The sequence below is a fragment of the Hylobates moloch genome, unplaced genomic scaffold (assembly GCF_009828535.3).
Source record: "Hylobates moloch isolate HMO894 unplaced genomic scaffold, HMol_V3 SCAFFOLD_13, whole genome shotgun sequence".
Lineage (NCBI taxonomy): Eukaryota > Metazoa > Chordata > Mammalia > Primates > Hylobatidae > Hylobates > Hylobates moloch.
Genome location: NW_026652288.1, coordinates 27,512,851 through 27,534,117, shown reverse-complemented (window position 1 = coordinate 27,534,117; position 21,267 = coordinate 27,512,851). Strand labels below are relative to the sequence as shown.

The 21,267-nt window shown below is 40.5% G+C and overlaps 2 protein-coding genes across 9 annotated transcripts in view; one reads left to right on the top strand and one right to left on the bottom strand.

Moving 5' to 3' along the window:
• Positions 1-21,267, bottom strand: part of BABAM2 (BRISC and BRCA1 A complex member 2) — a 576,872-nt gene that overhangs the window by 518,198 nt on the left and 37,407 nt on the right. The window lies entirely within an intron of this gene.
• Positions 1-21,267, top strand: part of RBKS (ribokinase) — a 110,404-nt gene that overhangs the window by 61,555 nt on the left and 27,582 nt on the right. For 3 of the 7 annotated variants that reach the window (XM_032172584.2, XM_032172585.2, XM_058426959.1), the window contains exon 7: positions 1,587-1,775. The exons of 1 other annotated variant lie outside the window; for it this stretch is intronic. In XM_032172584.2, coding sequence (XP_032028475.1) covers positions 1,587-1,775 — 189 coding nt within the window. Of the gene's footprint in view, positions 1-1,586; positions 1,776-5,690; positions 5,828-19,403; positions 19,921-21,267 lie in introns of those variants that run through there. 3 more of the 7 variants (XR_004251314.2, XR_004251313.2, XM_058426958.1) reach the window with 2 other exon arrangements.

The following is a 21,267-nucleotide window of genomic DNA, read 5'->3' as shown; positions in this document are numbered from 1 at the left end:
GGGAGCTGACGTGTGACAGCCTTCCAACTCACAGTAGGTACAGTGAGCCTGCAAATGAAAAACATAATGCTACAAAATTCACCCAACACGATCAACAACCTACAGATGAATTTGCCCAAGATGAAATTCATATAATAAAATTCAGCCAGGCGCGGTGGCTCATACCTGTAATCCCAGTGCTTTGGCAGGCCAAAGCAGTTGAATCACATGAACCCAGGAGTTTGAGACCAGCCTGCGGAACATAATGAGACTTCATCCTTACTCTACAAAAATAAAAGATTAGCTGTGTGTGGCGGTGCATGCCTGGAGTCCCAGTATTTGGGAGGCTGAGGCAAAAGGATTGCTTGAGCTCAAGAGTTTGAGGCTGTAGTGAGCTATGATCATGCCACAGCACTCCAGCTGGAGTAATAGAGCAAGATACTATCTCTAAATAAATAAACAATGCAAAAAATACCTTAAATAGTATAATTAAGATCAACATTCATTATGAAAGAATAAAAAATTTTGTGAAAGAAAAACAGAATCCAAGCAACAACATGTGAATACGAAAAACAACCAGTTAGAAGTCTTGAAAACCTAAATAGTCATGGAAATGTTTTTAAATCACTCAGTAGAAAAATAAACTTAGAATGGAATGAAAAATTAGTATATTGAAAGAGAAATTGGGAGAAAAATACGGATCTTGTTGAAAGCCCCCTGATTTTACAGATTGTAATTGATGTGGGGAAGGTCACAGACTGAGTGAGTAGGATAGGTCTCCTGAATGCCAGGGCATTGCTTTTTCTGCTACCTGTCATTACCTCTCCTAATCTGCTTCCATCTTCTCTGGCAAAAACAAACAAAAGAAATGAGTAGTCTGCAAACATGGAAAGCAAAAACTGGAAATTTGAGAAGAGGCGTTATGGCCCAAGAGAGGCTTGGAAGATTATGTCCTTGGGTGCCAAACTTACAGGTGCAATTTATACTAAAATTATTGGCAGTGGCCCTTTCCTTTCTCCTTTCCTGCCTCCCCTCCAACCTTCCTTTTTTTTTTTTTTTTTTTTGGCAGACTTCTCTTTGTTGCCCCTAACTCTTTGTTAAAATTATTATATGTGCAGAAAAGCTGAATGAACACTCTACATTTCACCTAAACATTTGTTAACATTTTGCTGTATTTGCTTTTCCTCTTCCCTGTATGTATTTAGTTTTGTTTTTGTTGAAAAGTAAGTGAAAAAAAAGTATTTTGTTGTTGAGAATAAGTTGCATACAACATGATACCTCACCCCAAATACTTTGGCATACATCTCCTAAGAGGAACCACAATACCATTATCACACCCAGGAAGATTGTCAGTAATTCCATACTATCATTTAATATATCCAAGCCACATTCCAGTTTCCCCAGTTGTCCCAAGAATGTCTTTTATTGATGGTTTTTGTCGTCACTGTTATTGCTTTGTTTATTTTCCTGGACTAGTATCTATCAAGGTTCCCATTGCATTGGTTGTTATAAAAAAGAAGGGAGACATTTTCTAGAAAAACAAATCTGGAAGTGGATCCAGGTTACTTATTTTCACCACTGTTTCTGTTGACTTTTGTGTATTCCAGGCTGAGATTTTAACTGGCCTCACGGTGGGCAGCACTGCAGATGCTGGGGAGGCTGCATTAGTGCTCTTGAAAAGGGGCTGCCAGGTGGTAATCATTACCTTAGGGGCTGAGGGATGTGTGGTGCTGTCACAGACAGAACCTGAACCAAAGCACATTCCCACTGAGAAAGTCAAGGCTGTGGATACCACGGTAAGTTTTAAAATTTAAGAATCATGTTTAGCCCTTGAAAATTGTTACTTAGTAACTAATTAGATGCTGTACCCGAATTTTTGGATAATGAAATAAAGGCCTAGTAAGTGATATGGTAAAAGAAAAGAACAACCAGGCAGGGGAACTGTATTTTAATCCCTCTCTAACTCTCTGTGGGACTTTATGCAAGCAACTTGACCTCTCTGAGACATAGTTTCCTCATTCATAAAATCAGAATAGCAGTAAAATTATACCTGTGTTACCTATATTCATTCATTTGTCCAGTCATTCATCAACAGATAGGGATTTGTGGAGTACCTATTATGTCCCAGTCATATGATAGTTGCTGGGGATATAGCAATAAATAAGGCAAAGTCTCTGCCCTCATGGGGCTTAGATTCTAGACAGTGAACAAGTAGCTGTGTCTTACAAGCTTCTCATGTGAAATGAACAGCAAGGAGCACTGTTTAGCAGAGATCATTCTTTTAACCAACAAATTCTAGCAGCTAGCATTTACTGCATGCTTGCTGTGTCTCTTTTGCATACATCTCATTTAATCTTTTTTTTTTTCATTTAATCTTTAAACAATTCTGTGAGACAGGTATTATTTCCATTTTACAGAAGAAGAAATTTGTACAGGATCACATTACTGGTAGGTAACAGAGCTGGAGATTCAAAACTAGGCATATGGACTCCACACAGACATTTTTTGTGTAAGGTACTGTGCTAAGGACAAGTGTGCTAAGTGAACAAGCCATGGCTACAGAGTAGGAATGAAAAGGAAACAAGTTAGAAAAAAGACTCATGGTTCCCCTAAAGCTAGGGAAACACAAATTGTTTGTTTATTGTTAGAATTCAGAAGAGCTTGCCAGGTGCCACTTCACACCTGTAATCCCATCACTTTGGGAGGCTGAGGCGGGCAGATCACGAGGTCAAGAGATCGAGAATATCCTGGCCAACATGGTGAAACGCCGTCTCTACTAAAAATACAAAACTTAGCTGGGCATGGTAGTGCACACCTGTAGTCCCGCTACTTGGGAGGCTGAGGCAGGAAAATCACTTGAACCCGGGAGGCGGAGGTTGCAGTGAGCCGAGATTGTACCACTGCACTCTAGCCTGGCGACAGAGCGAGACTCCATCTCAAAAAAAAAAAAAAAATACCAGAATTCAGGAGAGCTGACTAGAAAAGTAAGTAAACTAGACTTGAGGAAGAATAAACATTTTAGGGTTTTTATTTAGAAGAGACATAATTATTCATAAAATATGTTTTGGTTTGTTTTTATGCTTAGAAGCGACTTTAAAATGTGGGTCATTATGAAAAAAGGCTGAGGGGATCTGATGAAGTTTTGGATGTGAATATACTTTGAAAAATGGTTATGTGACATGAAATTAATATCCTGGTTGCCTTTCAAAATGTGCTTTACCAGGAATTTGATAAAGTGTTCTTGGTGTTGCTATTCTCTTCATATTTAGTCATTTCTGAAACTATTAGTTTATTTTCTGTTTTGTCAAGGACAAGAACCTGAATTTGAGGGGATCCTTAGTTCTGAAATCGATCCTCCATTAGACTAACACTACTTTAAGTCCTGACCTAAAGTGAAAAGACTCTAGGCGTCTCCTGCTAAAAGTGAAATGAGGGTTCCTCAAAGACCTACATGGATGCACAGAAGTGGCTTAGCCCCTATTCTCAGTGTCCATGTTAGTTACTACCCCTTTGGGTTGTAAGCACCAGAAGCACAACTCAGGCTTATGCAGGAAAAGGGATTTATTTGGTGCATATAATTGCAAAGTGTAAAGATACGGCAGAATGCAGGGGCTGAACGGTGTCATCCAGGCAAGTCAGGTCACTTGCTCACTGGCTCCCTCCCTGTCAGCTCTGCCTTCCTCATAGTGGGCTATGAGCTCAGGTGGGTCCACTCCCTGCCTACACTGTGCCTCATGTCATGTCCCTGTGCCTGGTTTCAGATACAAATCACTCTTATCAGAGGATAGGGAAGTGGATGCTGATAAGAAAACAGTAGAATGTCAAGTGTGTTTCAATATATCTAGAGATTTTTCATTTTCTTGCAGAATTTGAAGATGAACTATTAATTGGTACATAGGAAACTGAGGAAAATGTTTAAGTAAAGCAAATTTTCCCTTCTAGGTCATCTAGAACCTAAGGGGAAAAAGTATGATTAAGTGAATATAATCTTTGTACATGACGTGGCTATAAATGCTATAAATGCATAGTCATAACAATGTAAATGCTAATTCTAGATTTAACCAGAAATGGAGATTAGAATAATATTGTGAAGATAGGAGGATAAAGTGAGTGTGCATTTGCACATGGGGGATATAAGAAAACTAAATGCTCATCTTCCATAATTGGAACTCAAGAGATAATATCTAAAATTGACTTTTTTCTTTTTTTGAGACAGGTTCTCACTCTGTTGCCTAGGCTGGAGTGCAGTGGCTCCATCTTGGCTCACTGCAACCTCTGCCTCCCAGGCTCAGGTGACCCTCCTACCTCAGTCTCCCAAGTGTCTGGGACTACAGGTACACGCCACCATTCCTGGCTAATTTTTATATTTTTAGTAGAGACAGGGTTTCGCCATGTTGCCCAAGATGGTCTCAAACTTCTGGGCTCAAGCAATCCACCCACCTCAGCCTCCTAGAGTGCTGGGATTATAGGCAATGAGCCACCATGCCTAACCCTAAAACTGGTTTTCTAAAAGCAGTATAAGTGTATTGCCAGAAACATCAGATAATTACCAAAAGAAACTACTAAAAGAATTTAAAGTATTTGCCTCATGAAAATGGGAATGGAGAGGGATTGGGCATTTATACTTAAACCTTACATGTGTCCACAAAAACTTGTATGTGAATGTTCATAGCAGCATTATTCATAATAGCCAAAAATTGGAAAGAACCCAATGTTTATCAGCAGATGATGGATAAACAAATTGTGGTATATCCATACAATGGAATATTATTCAGCCATTAAAAAGAATACTGATACATACAACAACATGGATGAACCCCCAAAGCATTATGCTAAGTGAAAGAAGCCAGACACAAAGTGTTACATATTATATGATTCCATTTAAATGAAATATTCAGAATAGATCAATCCATAGATACAGAGCATATAGATGGGTGGTTGCCAGGGACTAGGGGGAGGAGGAATGGGGAGAAACTGCCTAATGGGTAAGGAGTTTTACTTTCGAGTAATGGAAATGTTTTGAAACTAGATAAGAGGTTGGTGATTGTACAACATTGTGACAATACTAAATGCACTGAGTTATTTATGTTAAAATAGGTGAATTATTAAATAATTCTTTTTTAAAAGGAATGAAGTACTGATTCATACTATGACATGGATGCACCTTGAAAACTTACTACTAAGTAAAAGCAGCCAGGCATAAGAGGTCACATATTATGATTTTATTTCTATGAAATATCCGGAATAGGTATTATAAATCCATAGAGACGGGAAGTCAACTGATGGTTGCTGGAAGGGGACAGAGAGTGACTACTAATGAGTATGGAGTTCCTCTTTGGGGTGATGAAAATGTTCTGGAATCAGTGGTAATGGTCAGACAAGCTTGTGGGTAATACTAAAGAACACTAAAGCATACCCCTTTAAAGAGTGAATTTTATGATGCATGAATTATATTTCAAACAACAACAAAACAGCTCCACCTAAGCAATTCACTCATGAATGGATATTCATGATAAAGACTCTCCACTGAATTGCCCTGCTGAATATACGTGAATGGACTCTCAGCATCCCCCAGGTGGAGCAGCAGTGACACTGACAGGAATCAGGGTAGTGATTTTCTGGGTCTAGAATCTTCCTCATCTTTTTTATGCTGTCTTCGTCCTCTCATCCAGCACTTTCATTATTAAAATTCTTACCCGTTCTGCACACAGCTGCGCAGCCTCTTCGTAAATCTGATAAAGAGAAGATAATTCACGTGGCGAGTGAGGAGCTCCCAGGAAGGCATTTTCTTCTGAACAGATGGGCTCCTTCACTTTTCTGTCAGGAGGATATTACTTGCTCTCAGTCGGTTTGTAACCTTCTCGCTTTTCTCTTCCTCCTAATCCCTTATTAAAAAGTCAGGGATGACATGGATGGTGGAAACATCTTTAGTTGGCATGTTGTCCACTCAAGGCAGACAGCCTGCCTAGAAGAAGCCATTTCCCGTTCTACGTCAGTGCTTCTGCAGACTGCTATATTCAGTTTTGCCTCACTGTTAATAGTTGAATATATCACTTCTATTTTTACATCTGTTTTTCCCGTTGTACTAGAGTGAGATGGTGGCAGTAGCTGCAGATGTCCTCAGCTCAGTTTGGAAGACATGACAGATGTGTCTCTTCTCCCATTTCTATATGTTATCTGAATCTCAGCCTCCAAATGACAGAGTGTGCATGTCTGCCCTCTGTTCTTCCAACCTGAGTGTTAGGGGGTTTGCCTGCTTGCATTTAGGATTGCACTGAGTAAGCACTCCATAGTCAGAGACACACACCTAAGCATGGTATATTTTAGGATTATTGTGCTACTGTGATATATTATAACATTAGTTATCCCTGGCTTATAAGCACTGAAATTCTTGACATATAAATTGCTTTTCTTTATGTAAATAGTTAAGTCCTGGAATCTACAATAACACTCTCAAGAATTTAGTCCATAGGCTAAATCTGTCTTCTCAAGAATCACTCACTCTGTAACAATGCATGGGTATGTAAGTAAGCTGAGAACAAACAAAAGCCAGGGGCACAGGGAATTTATCTTTCCTATTCTTTATTCTCCTTTCTATCCTTCACATTTGAGTCCTATAGTGTTCAGAGTTGCTGATGAGGCACTAGGCAGCGGCAGCCAGCTGCATGGGTGTCCCATAACTACTCAGGGCTTGAGAGTTAACTCTAAATTAGGATTGCACCAGTAAGAAGTAGAGATAATTTCTGTTAAAGTTTGCATGGAAGCACTTTCTTAGGATGAGGTGATTGCTGGGGCTGGCAGGTTACTCGCAGGTTTCCCAGGTGGCCTCTTGTATTCCTCTCATCCTGGGGTCTGGCCCGCGGCCATCCCGGCTGTCTCAAGGATGGGGTTAATAGACCCACCTTTTAGGCCCCATCCAGACTGGCAGTTCAATCTTTGAAAACCTAGCATCTGAGGGGCCGTCATTCCCTACTTGGTGTGACCTTTCCTCCACCCTACATTCTCCTCTCCCCACCCTTGTCACTTCCACCAGTGGAAGTCAAACTAATATTGCAAAATGTACTTAGAACTAATGAATTGAGGTGATCTCAAGAGGTGTTTCTCAACCCAGGCAACCTGAGGCCCTGTTCCCTGCTTAGCCATCGTCCTGCTGGGAAGACTGAATACTCAGCAGTTCTTGCATGGGTACTGCCAGTGCTAGTCTCCGTGACTCTCCTTGAACTGTGTTTCCCCAGCAGACTATTCTTCTTCTTCTCATCTCCTTCTTTCTGATCAACATATACTTTCTTTGCATGTGGTAATTAGTTGAGTTTCTGAGGGGATTTGTGGCTTAGAAGCCATTTTGTCCTTGAATAGAGCCTTTGCACATTTCTGTCCAGAAGCTTCTGTTATAGCCAAGATGTTTCAGTGTCCCTTACTGTTGACTGGCAACACTTGAGAAAGGGCTGGGTGGGTAAAATAATATGGTTTAAAAATTGGTCAAATCTTGGGTGCTGAAGAGGTAAAGTAATAAGGCTAATTTTGAACTGCACTGTCAATTTTTTTATCCAAGAAGTGACTGTTGTTTCCTTCAAACCCTGACTTTAGGAGACTTACTCTATTGATACAGCTACTACTCAAAGTGCCTTTGGAAATCCTCTGTTAGAATTGCCTTGAGAGCCTTCATTATCACCTTTATTCCACTAATCACTTTATTGGGGCTTTTTCTACTTGTGAAATTAATACATACTTTAGTGTTCAAGTGGAGAAGGAGAGGAGCGACACAGAAAGGTATAAAGAAGAAAGTCAAGTATCCATGACCCATCCACTTAAAAGTAATTTTTAACCTTTTGGTGTAAATCCTTCCAGATTTTTTCTACGCATATCTACAGCTAATTTGAATATTTACAATATTATAGGATTATATGTGTAATTGCACATATTACAACAAAAAAATTACAACTAAAAATAGTGTAATTACAACTAAAATAAAATCAAGTATTTCCCTAGAAGAATATAAATAGGCAAGTCACTGAAGAAGAAATACGAAAAAAATAAAGAAATGAGACAATGCTTAACCTCGTTAGAAGTCAGGAATATACACATTAAAATAACAGTGAGGTCCTCTTTATTACCCCTAAGTTTGGCCAAAATTAAAATTTGAGAATGTTTAAGTCCAAATAGATCACAAAACAAATATTATACAATCATGTAATTCTGGTGGGAATGTAAATTTGTACAGTGTTTCCAGAGGGGAAATTTGACAGTACTAATCTTTTTTTTTTTTTTTTTTTTTTTTTGAGACGGAGTTTTGCTCTGGTTGCCCAGGCTGGAGTGCAATGGCGCAATCTTGGCTCACCGCAACCTCTGCCTCACCGGTTCAAGCGATTCTCCTGCCTCAGACTCCCAAGTAGCTGGGATTACAGGCATGCACCACCACTCCCACCTAATTTTTTGTATTTAATAAAGACAGGGTTTCACTATGTTGGTCAGGCTGGTCTTGAACTCCTGACCTCAGATGATCCACCTGCCTTGGCCTCCCAAAGTGCTGGAATTATAGGCGTGAGCCACCATGCCCAGCTGACAGTACTAATCTTTAAAATATACTTTCCCTTTGAAAATAGTAAATCTTGGCTGAGCATGCTGCCTCACACCTATAATCCAAGCACATTGGGAGGCCGAGGCAGGAGGATTGCTTGAGGCCCAGAGTTCAAGACCAGCCTGGGCAACATAGCAAGACCCTGTCTTGAAAGAAAAGAAAAGAAAAGAAAGAGAAAGAAAGGAAGGAAGAAAGGAAAAGAAAGAAGGAAGGAAAGAAAAAGAATGAAAGAAAGAAAGAAAGAAAGAAAGGAAGGAAAAAGAAAAAAAGAAAATAGTAAATCTCCTTCTAAGAGTCTATCCTACAAAAATGCTCACATACACAAATATTTGTACAAGAATGTTTAATTCAACTTTGTTTGCAATAACCAAAAATTGAGAAGATGTGTCTTCCTAATCATCAACAGGAGAAGGGCAAATATTAATAATAATGTAGTGCCATTTACTTGAAAGTAGCTCTCTAGCTATCTCTAAGTAAATGCATATTTTAAAATCTGGAAAAAACCTCACCAGCTGTTATGATCATTATTCATGGGAAGGGGTATAGGCTGGGGAGAAGGTGTGATAAAGGGGGACTTCTGTCTACTCCATACTCTACTGAATTATTTGAGTTTTTCCATAAGCCTGTATTTTTTCATGTATTACTTTGTAATTTGAAATACATACGACTTTGGGACATGGCCGAAAGCTATTTGGAGCCACATCTAGCAAATAAGATCGGTGATACCATTTCTCTGAGGGTGTACTGGGCATTATCCTCACAAAGAACCTCTCAAGCAGTTCATAATCTTCATATAACTGGGCTGAGGAGCCCCTTGACGTAGGATAACCTCTGAATGGATAGACTCCTGGTGCCAAAAACGTAGATCTCCATTACCTTCCTATTGAGGGCACTTGAGGCTCCTTCAGTCTGGTTAGTTTGTTATATACTTTGACAGGTTTTTTTCCTTAATCTTTTTAAAGAAACCATTCCTCAGAAAACATGTTATTTTATACAGTTCTTCTTGGAAATACCAGAATAAATGTCAAAGCATCACTGTTTCTGTTCGTCATTCAAATGTACAGCAGATCTTCAGACAAATTTTCCTCATGTTGAGGTTTTCTGAATGAATGAATCTGCTTATAGATTTCCATTTAACTCTTCAACCCTCAGTCTCACAATTAATCATAGCTTGAGTGATCTTAACTCTGGCTTTTGCCACATTGCTTGGTCTTCAGTTGATGGATTATCTGGAGTTGTAAAAGGGATCAGCCAATAGGTGATGCCTCACGTTTAGGTATTTGGTAGTTCACGTACTTCATCTCCCATTTGAAACAGTCCTGGATGGAATGGCTTATGAGAGATGGAGGAACATGTAACACCATGCTGTGGACTGAATTGCGTTCCCACCAAAATTCATATGTTGAAGCCTTAACCCCCAATGTGACTGTATTTAGAGATAGGAAAAGAAAGTAATTATGGTTAAATGAGGTCATGTAGGGTCCTGGTTCAATGGGATTAGTATCCTTATAAGGAAAGACACCAGAGAGCTCGCTCTCTCGCTCTCTCTCCCTTTTTTTCTCTCTCTCTGCGTGCACACAAAGAGTCATGTGAGCACACAGCAAGATGGTGGCCATCTACAAGCCAAGAGAAGAGGCCTCAAAATGAAACCTACTTTGTCAGTACCTTGATCTTGGACTTCCCAGCCTCCAGAACTGTGAGAAATAAATTTCTATTATTTAAGCTATTCAGTCCATGGTATTTTGTTACAGCAGCCCTAGCAGCCTAATACACACAAGGAATCAAGTGAATGTGCTTCAGAAGTGACCTGAAGTGAATGCTAGAAAATTGGCTGTTCTGTAAGGAGAAAGTAATCCAAAGCAAACTAAGAGGACTGGCCTAAATCATCTTTTTGGTGAAATATCTCAAGGGTTTTTGCATATGGTTTAGCTGTAGTCATCAGTCCCAGTGGCTAAGAGCAGATGATGGCCTGAGTTCTAACCCTGATTTAGTAATTAACTAGCGGTGCTGCTTTGGGCAAATGATGTCTTATGTTTGGGGCTCAGGTTGTTCATCTAAGCATGATGTGTCTGGTGTGGCTAATCTCTGAGGCACCTCTGACCTCTGAAATTCCTTGGTTCATTTGCCTCTGAAATTAGATTATTTGGGGGCATGAGGATTCTTTAGGCTAATAATAAAAGCTGGGCACCACTCTGTGCCAGGCATCATGCTGGACTCTGTGTTACTTCACATTCTCAGAACAACCTGCAGGATGAGTTTTTGACTGTTTGAGGGAGGAGGCAACTCAAAGGTTACATGACCTGGTTCTCAAAGGTTACATGACCTGCCCAGGGCCTACAGCTGGTAAGTTGGCAGAGCCAGGATTGATTTTTAAGTTGGTCGGTCTGCCTATCTGTCTGTCTGTCTCCAACACCCATGTACTTGCTACCTCACTCACCACCCTGCCTCTTGATTTGGTGACAGTCTGCCTAGCCTTCACTCTCTCTTATTTGACATTCCAGCACTGACTTTCCTTGTCACTTGTCATGATACAGGCTCCTTTTCTGTAGATCTTCAGAAGCAGCCAGATCTTGAAAAGGCCTTGCTTACTTTGTACAGTACACTGCAGCCTCGTTTAAATGAAATAATCCGCGTATACCCTGAGAACAGTGCCTGGCACATGTAAGCCCGTAGTATGTGTTAGTTCTTACTAGTACATCCCTATATATCTGATTGTTCCCTTTACCACTTTATGGATCATTTGGGTACCAGGTAGCATAGACCAGGAGCTTGTATCACCCACCATTAAGCAGAATGGATATTCTCTTGGCTCTGTATATTAGTACAATGTACCATGATGCAACTCCAGCTTCTTCCTACCATGGTAAGGAGCAGGACCACGTGGTGATATAGTTTGGCTCTGTGTCCCCACCCAAATCTCATCTCGAATTGTAATCCCCAGGTGTTGAGGGAGGGACCTGGTGGGAGGTGATTGGATTATGGGGGCACTTTTCGCCATGCCATTCTTGTGATAGTGAGTTCTCACGAGATCTGATGATTTTATAAGGGGCTCTTCTCCCTTCACTTCACATGCTCTATCTCACCTGCCGCCATGGAAGATGTGCCTACTTGTCACTTGTCATGATACAGGTGTCTATAATTACTCCTTTTCTGTAGACCTTCAGAAGCTGCCAGATCTTGAAAAGGCCTTGCTTACTTTGTACAGTATACTGCAGCCTCATTTAAATGAAATAATCCATGTATACCCTGAGAACAGTGCTTCCTTCCACCATGATTGTAAGTTTCCTGAGGCCTCCCCAGCCATGCGGAACTCTGAGTCAGTTAAACCTCCTTTCTATATAAATTACCCAGTCTTGGGTATTTCTTTATAGCAGTGTGAAAATGGACTAATACACATGGACAGTGATGTTGCAGGATCATGCTCATTCCAGACAGCAAAGGTTCTGGAACAACTTATGTTCATTCATTCTCATCACTGAATGATCAAACCTGGAGGAGAGGTGCACCACTCTCAGAGACTATAACCAAATCATTTTTTCATTACATTTCTTTAAGTAGGAGCTAAACTATAAACTGCTAAACTATAAAGGTTAGTGAAAATGTGATTCTTCTTTTTTAACATTCACAAACTAGCTTTTTAGTTGAGGCAAACTCCTGCCCATCCTTAAGGTCCATCTCAGAGAGTTCTCTTGGGGCAACCCCACTGCTTAATACAATGCTTGGCATATAATAACAGGCCCTCTGCAAATAATAAAAGAGTTCTGGTTCCTTCTGGGAAAGTAACTAGTTTGAGTGTTAAGAGTCGCTTACCCTCCCTGAGCCTTAGTTTTCTCAGGGGACTAGGGGATCAACTGGATTTCTTACATTCCTTAAGTTCTACATTTAAGATGCCCAGGGAAACAATAAATCTTAGATATAAATGCTCCCTATAACTGATTTGAAAACAGAATAATTACCCAGTTTTCCATTTTAAAACATATCCTTAGGCCGGGTGTGGTGGCTCATGCCTGTAATCCCAGCACTTTGGGAGGCCGAGGCAGGTGGATCACGAGGTCAGGAGATCGAGACCATCCTGGCTAACATGGTGAAACTCCATCTCTACTAAAAATACAAAAAATTAGCTGGGTGTGGTGGCAGGCGCCTGTAGTCCCAGCTACTCGGGAGGCTGAGGCAGGAGAATGGCTGAACCCGGGAGGCGGAGCTTGCAGTAAGCCGAAATCATGCCACTGCACTCCAGCCTGGGCGACAGAGTGAGACTCCTTCCCAGAAAAAACAAAAACAAAAAAAAACATATCCTTAGATTGTTTTACCTACAGTCATACAAAGACCAGGCCAAAAAAACTAAGTTACAGAGAGTGCACAACATCTCTGAAATCAGCATCATAGAATAAAGAAAACCCAAATGAGGTTCGGAAACAGCCCTCTTAACCTTAGAAATGATATTAGTAAAACTCTGCAGACTCTGGTGGCTAGAAAAAAATGAAGAAGACAAAAAGAAGTTCACTGACTGTAAAGAAAGGACAGAGGACAAGGTAATTGCAGAAGAGATGGATAGACAAGGCACAAGATATCTGTCATGCCCAGGGGGCCATATTAGCTCTATTACATTACTTCCACATCAACAGATCACCTCATTTATTAGCTAATCAGGCAGAATTCAATATTTTAAATTATCTTTCTTAATCCTGCATGTGATCAGTTGAATACCCAGGGCTCTAGAAATCTAATTGTAACTGCTTACCAGAAATGTCATCTTCACTTTGAGGAATTGAACCAGGGCCAAATCTAAGGCTGTTTTTTCCATTTTCCCAAGGTACTGTCCCACAGTCAGACCTGGACATGTATGTACATATGACTACCGCCCGACAGCTTAGTGGCTCCCTGAGGGGATCTGGGCCCCTGGCCCTGCTTCAGAACTCAAATATGGCCAGGGACTGAAAGAAGAATATGGTAGTAGAGAAGTGGGGTATGGAAGTGGATGTAGAGTACAGAAAAGGAACCATTGTTTCAGCCTTGGAAAAAGTCAAGAGAGAAAGAACTAAATCTAGATTTAGAATGTTCTGTGGACCTAGACATGAAATAGTCCCTCTGCCCAGTGAGAGGGTACTGTATAAGGTTATGAGAGCTTGCTTACCCATCTACGATTAGGATTTCACTTCCTCTTAGCTTCCTACATCTAAGCCCCACCTGTCCACCCTCCTTAAGCTTCTAAGACATTGGTGTGATAATATGGCAGTGAGCCTGTGGTCTACTCCTCGCCCATCTTCCTAGGATGTTGTAATGGTGTTCTCAGGAGCAAATCTGCCAAGACAACACAATAGATTTTCTAAGTGGCTTCCATTGAGTGACAACGTTTCTAGGGTAGACCTGAAATTATGAGGAGGTGAAAAAAAACCACCTAGAGCCAGGCGCGATGGTGCATTCCTATAATCCCGGCACTTTGGGAGGCAGATGTGGGCAGATTGAGCTCAAGAGTACAAGACCAGCCGGGCAACATGGCGAAACCCCATTTCAACAAAAAAAGTTAGCCAGTATGGTGGCACACGTCTGTAGTCCCCACTACTTGGGAGGCTGAGGCAAGAGGATCAGTTGAGCCTGGGAGACCAAGGCTGCAGTGAGCTGAGATCGTGCCACTGTACTCCAGCCTGGGCAACAGAGCGAGACCCTGTCTCAAAAAGAGAAAAAAAAAAAAAACCGCCTAGAGCCAAACCATAGAGCCCATGGCAGTGGGAGCCATGCCCACTGCCCTCAATGCCCATTGCTGCTGATGGAGTTGGACAAGGAAATAGAAAAAGAGGTGTGTGGTTCATAGCTTGCTGAACTCTGCCCTTTGTATAAAAGTGTGTGCATGTGTGTTTGTGTTGTAGGTTAATGGTGTGTATACTTTGCGTGTCTATGTTGATGGCATGTACTGTGAATAAACAGTTAATTACATGAATGTCATGTGCTTATGTGTACGTGTGTGTGTGAACAGAATGTACTGCAGTGAGACAGAGTTTAAAGCAGCTATAAAGCAATTCATTCTTGCTTTCCTCTTCCTATTTCAGTTCCTTTAAAAACAAATACAGAAGTGTTCTATACTGTGGTACAACCCCTGAAAAAGCTATGGATTTGGAGATCAAAGGGATCCAGAGGTTAGGTGAAGTACATCTCCCCTAAGAGATGCTCTAAAAACTGAAAATGTTATATTGTTTTCTTTCCTTGGTCAAGCAAACAAAAATTAGAAAAAGAAAGATTATAGTGACATCTGCTAGGTGCCTTCCCCATGACTGTCCTGTTCCCAACTAGGAAAATCTTTTTCCTTCATTTAATATTCTCTTTAACTTTTAGTTTTAATATGTAGGAATCTAATTGTTTAGATCAAGTTGTATGTGACTATAATCTGCATTAAACACATACGTTTATTTCTCCCCTCACTAGTCCAAGGCAAATCAGATTGCCTCTCTTTCCTTCCTTCCTTTCCTCCTTTTATCCTTCCTTCAAATGAAATATTTCAACCACACTGAACAGTATAGAGAATAATATCATGAACATCCATTGACTCACCACCTAGCTTTATTGATTTTTAACATTTTGCTATTTTTGCTTCTGATAGTTTTTAAGAAATAAAATATTACAAATACACTATGACTCCTGTGTTTAAGATGCTTAATGTTATGAAGAAGTTAGCTTTTTTTCTTTTAAGATATTGGGTCTCACTCTGCCACCCATGCTGGAGTGCAGTGGCACCATCATAGTTCACTGTAGCCTCAAACTCCTGGGCTCAAGCCATCCTCCCACCTTAGTCTCCTGAGTAGCTGGGACCACAGGCGTACACCATTATGCCCAGCTGATTTTTTTTTTCTAGAGCTAGAGTCTCACTTTGTTGAACAGCCTTGTCTCATACTCCTTCCTGGCTTCAAGCAATCCTCCCACCTCAGCCTCCCAAAGTGCTGGAATTATAGGCATGAGCCACCACACTGAGCCAGAAATTAGCCATTAATAATACATTGGAAGACAGTATTAGCTTATTAAAACATCTCTTGTTCTTTGCCATTCTGCAGTTTTACTACAGGGAATCTAGATCTGAATTTATTTATACTACTCGTCATTCTTCTTCCTGAATCTCAGTATTTATGTTTTTTCATCAATTCTGAAAAACTCACAATCATTTTCTCTTATTGTTGCCTTTCCCCTATTTTCTGTGGGAACCCTATTAGATATTCTCTCTCTCTCTCTCTCTCCATATATCGCTATAGATATAGATATAGATATATAGATATAGATATAGATCTATGTAGACTTTCTCTTTCTATTCTTCATGTCTTTTAAATTTTGTCTCTTTCATAATTTCTATATCCTGGTCTTTCAGTGCTATATTCTGGGTTATTTCCTCAGGTCTTTTGCCCAGTTCATTAATTGTCTTCTTAGCCATGTCTAATTTGTTTAGAAACCTGTTTTTGTGTTTAGAAACCGTATTTTTCATTTCTAAAATTTCCATTTGATTCTATCTCAAACCTGTCCATTCTTTCATATGGTAGATTCTTATTTTAAAATTTCTTATTTTGTCTTTAATCATTTTAAACATGTATCTGTAGTTTCTTTTAGCTGACTCTATTATCTGAAATTGCTGAGGACTAATTTCATGTGTAACTGCCTACTCTCTTTCATGGTAGATTGTTTTGTCACATGTTTTATAATTGCGGGCTGTGAGCTTATCTTCAGTGGTACTTTATCTGTGAGAATCCTATGTAGTCTAGGTTGAAGGTATTTCTTGCCTGAGAAATTTGCCTTTGCTTCTGCCTGCTGCCCCAGGAGTATCCCTAGCTGAGGAATACTTTTATTTTGATATCTTGGCTTGTGAATTTCTGGCCACACAGGTAATATAAATTTCTTTTTTTTAATGGCTTCTTTTTGTCTGTTTATTTCTGCTTTATATTATGAAACCTTTGTTAAAATGTACTACAGCATATAAAACTACATATTTTAGATGATCTGTTCTTCAGGTCTATCTCTATACCTTAATCCTAACTTTAGCCCTTTTTTTTTTTCTAAGCACTTTTCTAAGTACTTTATTTTTTTTTATTATACTTTAAGTTCTAGGGTACATGTGCACAACGTGCAGGTTTGTTACATATGTATACATGTGCCAAGTTGGTGTGCTGCACCCATTAACTCATCATTTACATTAGGTATATCTCCTAATGCTGTCCCTCCCCACTCCCCCCACCCCACAACTGGCCCTGTTGTGTGATGTTCCCCATCCTGTGTCCAAGTGTTCTCATTGTTCAGTTCCCACCCATAAGTGAGAGCATGCAGTGTTTGGTTTTTTGTCCTTGCAAGTTTGCTGAGAATGATGGTTTCCAGCTTCATCCATGTCCCTACAAAGGACATGAACTCATCCTTTTATGGCTGCATAGTATTCCATGGTATATATGTGCCACATTTTCTTAATCCAGTCTATCACTGATGGACATTTGGGTTGCTTCCAAGTCTTTGCTATTGTGTATAGTGCTGCAATAAACATACGTGTGCATGTGTCTTTATAGCAGCATGATTTATAATCCTTTGGGTATATACCCAGTAATGGGATGGCTGGGTCAAATGGTATTTCTAGTTCTAGATCCTTGAGGAATTGCCACACTGTCTTCCACAATGGTTGAACTAGTTTACAGTCCCACCAACAGTGTAAATGTGTTCCTATTTCTCCACATCCTCTCCAGCACTTGTTTCCTGACTTTTTAACTGGTGTGAGATGGTATCTCATTGTGGTTTTGATTTGCATTTCTCTGATGGCCAGTGATGATGAGTATTTTTTCATGTGTCTGTTGGCTGCATAAATGTCTTACAAATTTACAAGAAAAAAACAACCCCATCAAAAAGTGGGCAAGGATATGAACAAACACTTCTTAAAAAGTAGTATAAATTTCACAACCCAAACTGCTTAGGAACAGGATCACATTACAAAGTCTCAGTAACAGGATTTGTTGCTGTTTCTCTGAGCCGGTGGTGGAATTTTTTTTTCCTGGCTCATCTTTTCTGTGGGAGTCTTAGTTCCAGCACTCCACTTTGCTTGAAACCCACCTTTTGTCCAAACATGGCCATTAAAGCCCAAGCCCCAAGATTACCCGGACCAGCAAACCGCTTGGATGGCCATAGTTTATGCTCTTGCCATGCTAGTTTTTAGAACTCTCTTTGTTTTTGGACTCTGGGAAAATCTTATTTCTATTTTTTAGATGTACTAATAGTAATAAGGCTTCTGTTTTATCCCAGAGTTCTGAGTATCTTGTAGAAGTAGAGTTTTCAGATCTCTAGGCTACAACATTGCTACAAAGAGAAGCCTAAATTGTGTTTCTTCACAGGCAGTGATCACAGTCAGGGTCCTCAGGCCGCCTTTCATCTTATTCTCAGAGCATCGTGGGAGTTCCAAGACTAATGATACAAAAGCAGCCTCTAGAACTGAAAACAGTTCCTTAAGAAATAGGAAATACCCTATTGGAAAGAATGGCAAAATGGAATGAGGCACATCCCACTGTACACTTTCTTATTCAGCACACTTTGAATTTTCCACATGCCACACAGTGGATATACACTGGAATGCCAGGGACTCACTGGCATAATAAGACAGTCCCTGGCCACAAAGAGCTTGGAATCCAGAAGAGTGCATAGTCCATACAGCCAGAATGAGAAGTCCCATGGTGATGCAGTGGAGGGGGCCCATCTAGCCTGAGGAGCCCAGGGAAGCTGTTTGAGAGCGTAAGGGAAGGAGCTGAGCTGAAGGATAAGGCAGAGGTAGCTTGGTAAAGTGGCACTCAGGCAGAGGCAGCAGCCCATGAAGCAGCTAAAGGGAGCATGGCATATTTGTGCTGCTTCAAATAGTTCTATTTGGAAAGACCTGAGTACAAAGAAGAGTGGGAAAGGATGAGGTGAAGAGGTGGCAGGGTTGGGTTGTAAAGGGCTTCCTTTGCCACTTCTGAGAATTCACACTTCTGAGGGCAATGGGGAGCCATTTAAGCAAGGGATACATTTGATCAGATTTATACTTTATAAAAAGATTAATATGGCTGCTGTGTGAAGAATAAATTGGAGTTTACAAGACTGGAGTCAGGGAGAAAGTCCAGAGACTGTCATTTTGATCTGGGTGAGAGATGGTGGCAGCCTGGACTAGGGAAGTGGAAATGGGGATGCTGAGAAGTGGATTTGAGAGCTCATGGGAATTCAGATGACATAAAGATAGTTCATTTCCTTAAAAAAAGTGGGGGCAGGGGGAGATAACTAAGATGGTTATTTCATAGTTGAAACAAACAGATCATTCTGTCAGTCCGAGTGGTTTTCAGCATATTTTTTACTCTGACTCACATAAAGGCTAAAACCTACTCCCACTAGAAAGAGTTCCTGTCATCAGTGATTCTCTGCAGATAGCACAGAAAGATGCCTATATAACTTTAAAAAAAATTAAAATCTCAGGTGATCCGTAAATGCCCTTCCATCCGGTATGCCTGCCTTCTAGGGAATCACTGATCTGTGTAACAGGGAAGCATTTGGAGCAGAAATCAATCCTTCATTTAAAGTAACTGACATTTGAAGGTAACCCTTTTGCAACATAATGCTAGTTCAGATGCTTGCCCTACCGCCTGTGCCTTAGACACTAGCTTATTCCTGGTAGAAACACAGCCTTCATGTAACTATGCATCCTTCCCTGATAAAGTGACAAATCAGCCAGTATATGACGAATTTGGGTTGTGTAGACAAATATACCAGGTGCACCAGCCAAGACATACACAGTTGGTTGTGAATCATCCACACCAGCTTTCAATGCAGTTAGATTCACAGAACAATTGCTCAGTTCCTTCCTTCATTTTCACAGTGTAGACCTGGCTCAAGACCCAAGAGTGAAGCAGCAAGTGTGAAGAAGCAGAAACATTATAAATAACCCAGAGAATCCTTTTATAACAGCAACTGCCTACTGATTTTGTGGCCTAACAGCTCAAGCAAAAATGAATATAAATACAACATTGTGCAATGACTAATTACTCAAAATTTTGTGCATCAGCAGAAGTGGAACCTGTGGTTGGTGCTAATATTATGAAATGCCTTTGCTGTTTAATAATCTGGCAGCTCTGTATTATTTAGCATGCATTTTTCTTGGAGAACAATGATTTTATTTCAAGTACCTCTCACTGAAATAAAAAAGCAGCTGTTAGAAGATGAACATTTGGCAGAAAATATTTTAGCGAATCTTTTGTAAGATACTAAGTCCTATTGGATTAACTGTTTTCTGTCTAGAATAGTGGAGTCACAAAAAAAAGGGGGATTGCTGACCACAAAAGGCAAAAGGCCAACCTTTAGAACTCAGTGAATCACTAACAGACATTTTAGTTTTAATTGCCATTTACTCATCAATATATATACAAAGCTCTCATTAATATTGCCTGAAGAATGGGCCCTTTTTAATTCCATTTTTAGCTCGCTCTCAGGATTCCACTTCTCTTTCATTAATGTGGAATTCTTTAAATTATAGAATAAATTAACTCACCGCAGACATTTTGGGCAGAATGGGGTTTTCAGCAATTTTCAGCCTCCACAGGCCATTCTTCTCAGCAGCTTGCCAGCCAGCAGAGCGGTGAGGGACGTGGCTGGGAGCAGCACCTGCCCCTGAACTTGAAGAGAGGCTAGAGCAGCCCACTGGGCTCTTGGCCCAAGCCCACTCTCAGGGTGACAGTGTCCTTCACATGTTCCTCAGGCTGGCCAAACAAGGGGTGTGCCAGTGGGTAAGCCACATCACCATAAGGCTGCTGGGCACAGCCAGTTTCAGCCAAAGAACATTATGGTTGAGCTGCATTAATGTAGCCATATTGACTCAGGGACAATTTTTACATTATTATAAGCAAAACAGAAAATGTTCTTTTTTAAATTATCAAGAAATGTGAAAAAACAAAGAGTTTCATCTTATCTCCAGTTCCCATTCCTGGGTTGAAGTGGGTGATAGGTAAAGATTAAAAATGGAAGAGTTTTCAGAGATGGCTGAAGATTATCTATAGGGTGAGGCTCAGGCTCAGGCCGAAGGTGGAATGAGGTATAGAAAAGGGAAAGGATCAGGCATGTCTGTTCTGTATATTATTTGGCAATACGAGACACTATATCTACATTTTTTACAAATGTTATCTCAAAACAGCTTCGTCAAAATGCTCCACTTCAGTCCTGGTCTGACCAGCCAGCCCAGAGCCCATCACAAACTAACAAAGCTGAAAATGGGCCCTGAGACATGGTCGGGCCCCAGATGGAGCCAGCCAGTGGCCTCTGTCAATATGAACTAATGGCTGACTTGGACCGGGAGCCATTTGTCACCAATAGTGGGGCCAGATCTGTCCACGGCACCAAACTGTGAGGTAGGTTAAGCACCTCAACCTGTGTGAAGGCTGAGATGGCTGAGACACACTGCGTCAGGCAGGGGATTTCTTTTGTCTTTGACTCAATTTTAGATGGAATCCATGTGATGCAGTTATTATGATTATCTGTACTCTTTCTTAAAAATGGCTACTAAATACTTGTAGGGTATCAATAAAGGAAGAATCTGGCAGTTCTGGGATGAAGGTTAATAGAGTTTTTCTTGTTCTATAGTAGTTGAAATTTAATCAATGTATTGAAATTCAGAAGATCAGTGTCATTTGTAATACCACTTACTGTCGCTTTGGGCAGTGAAGTGCTGCCCTGAGCATATCTTAGCCCCA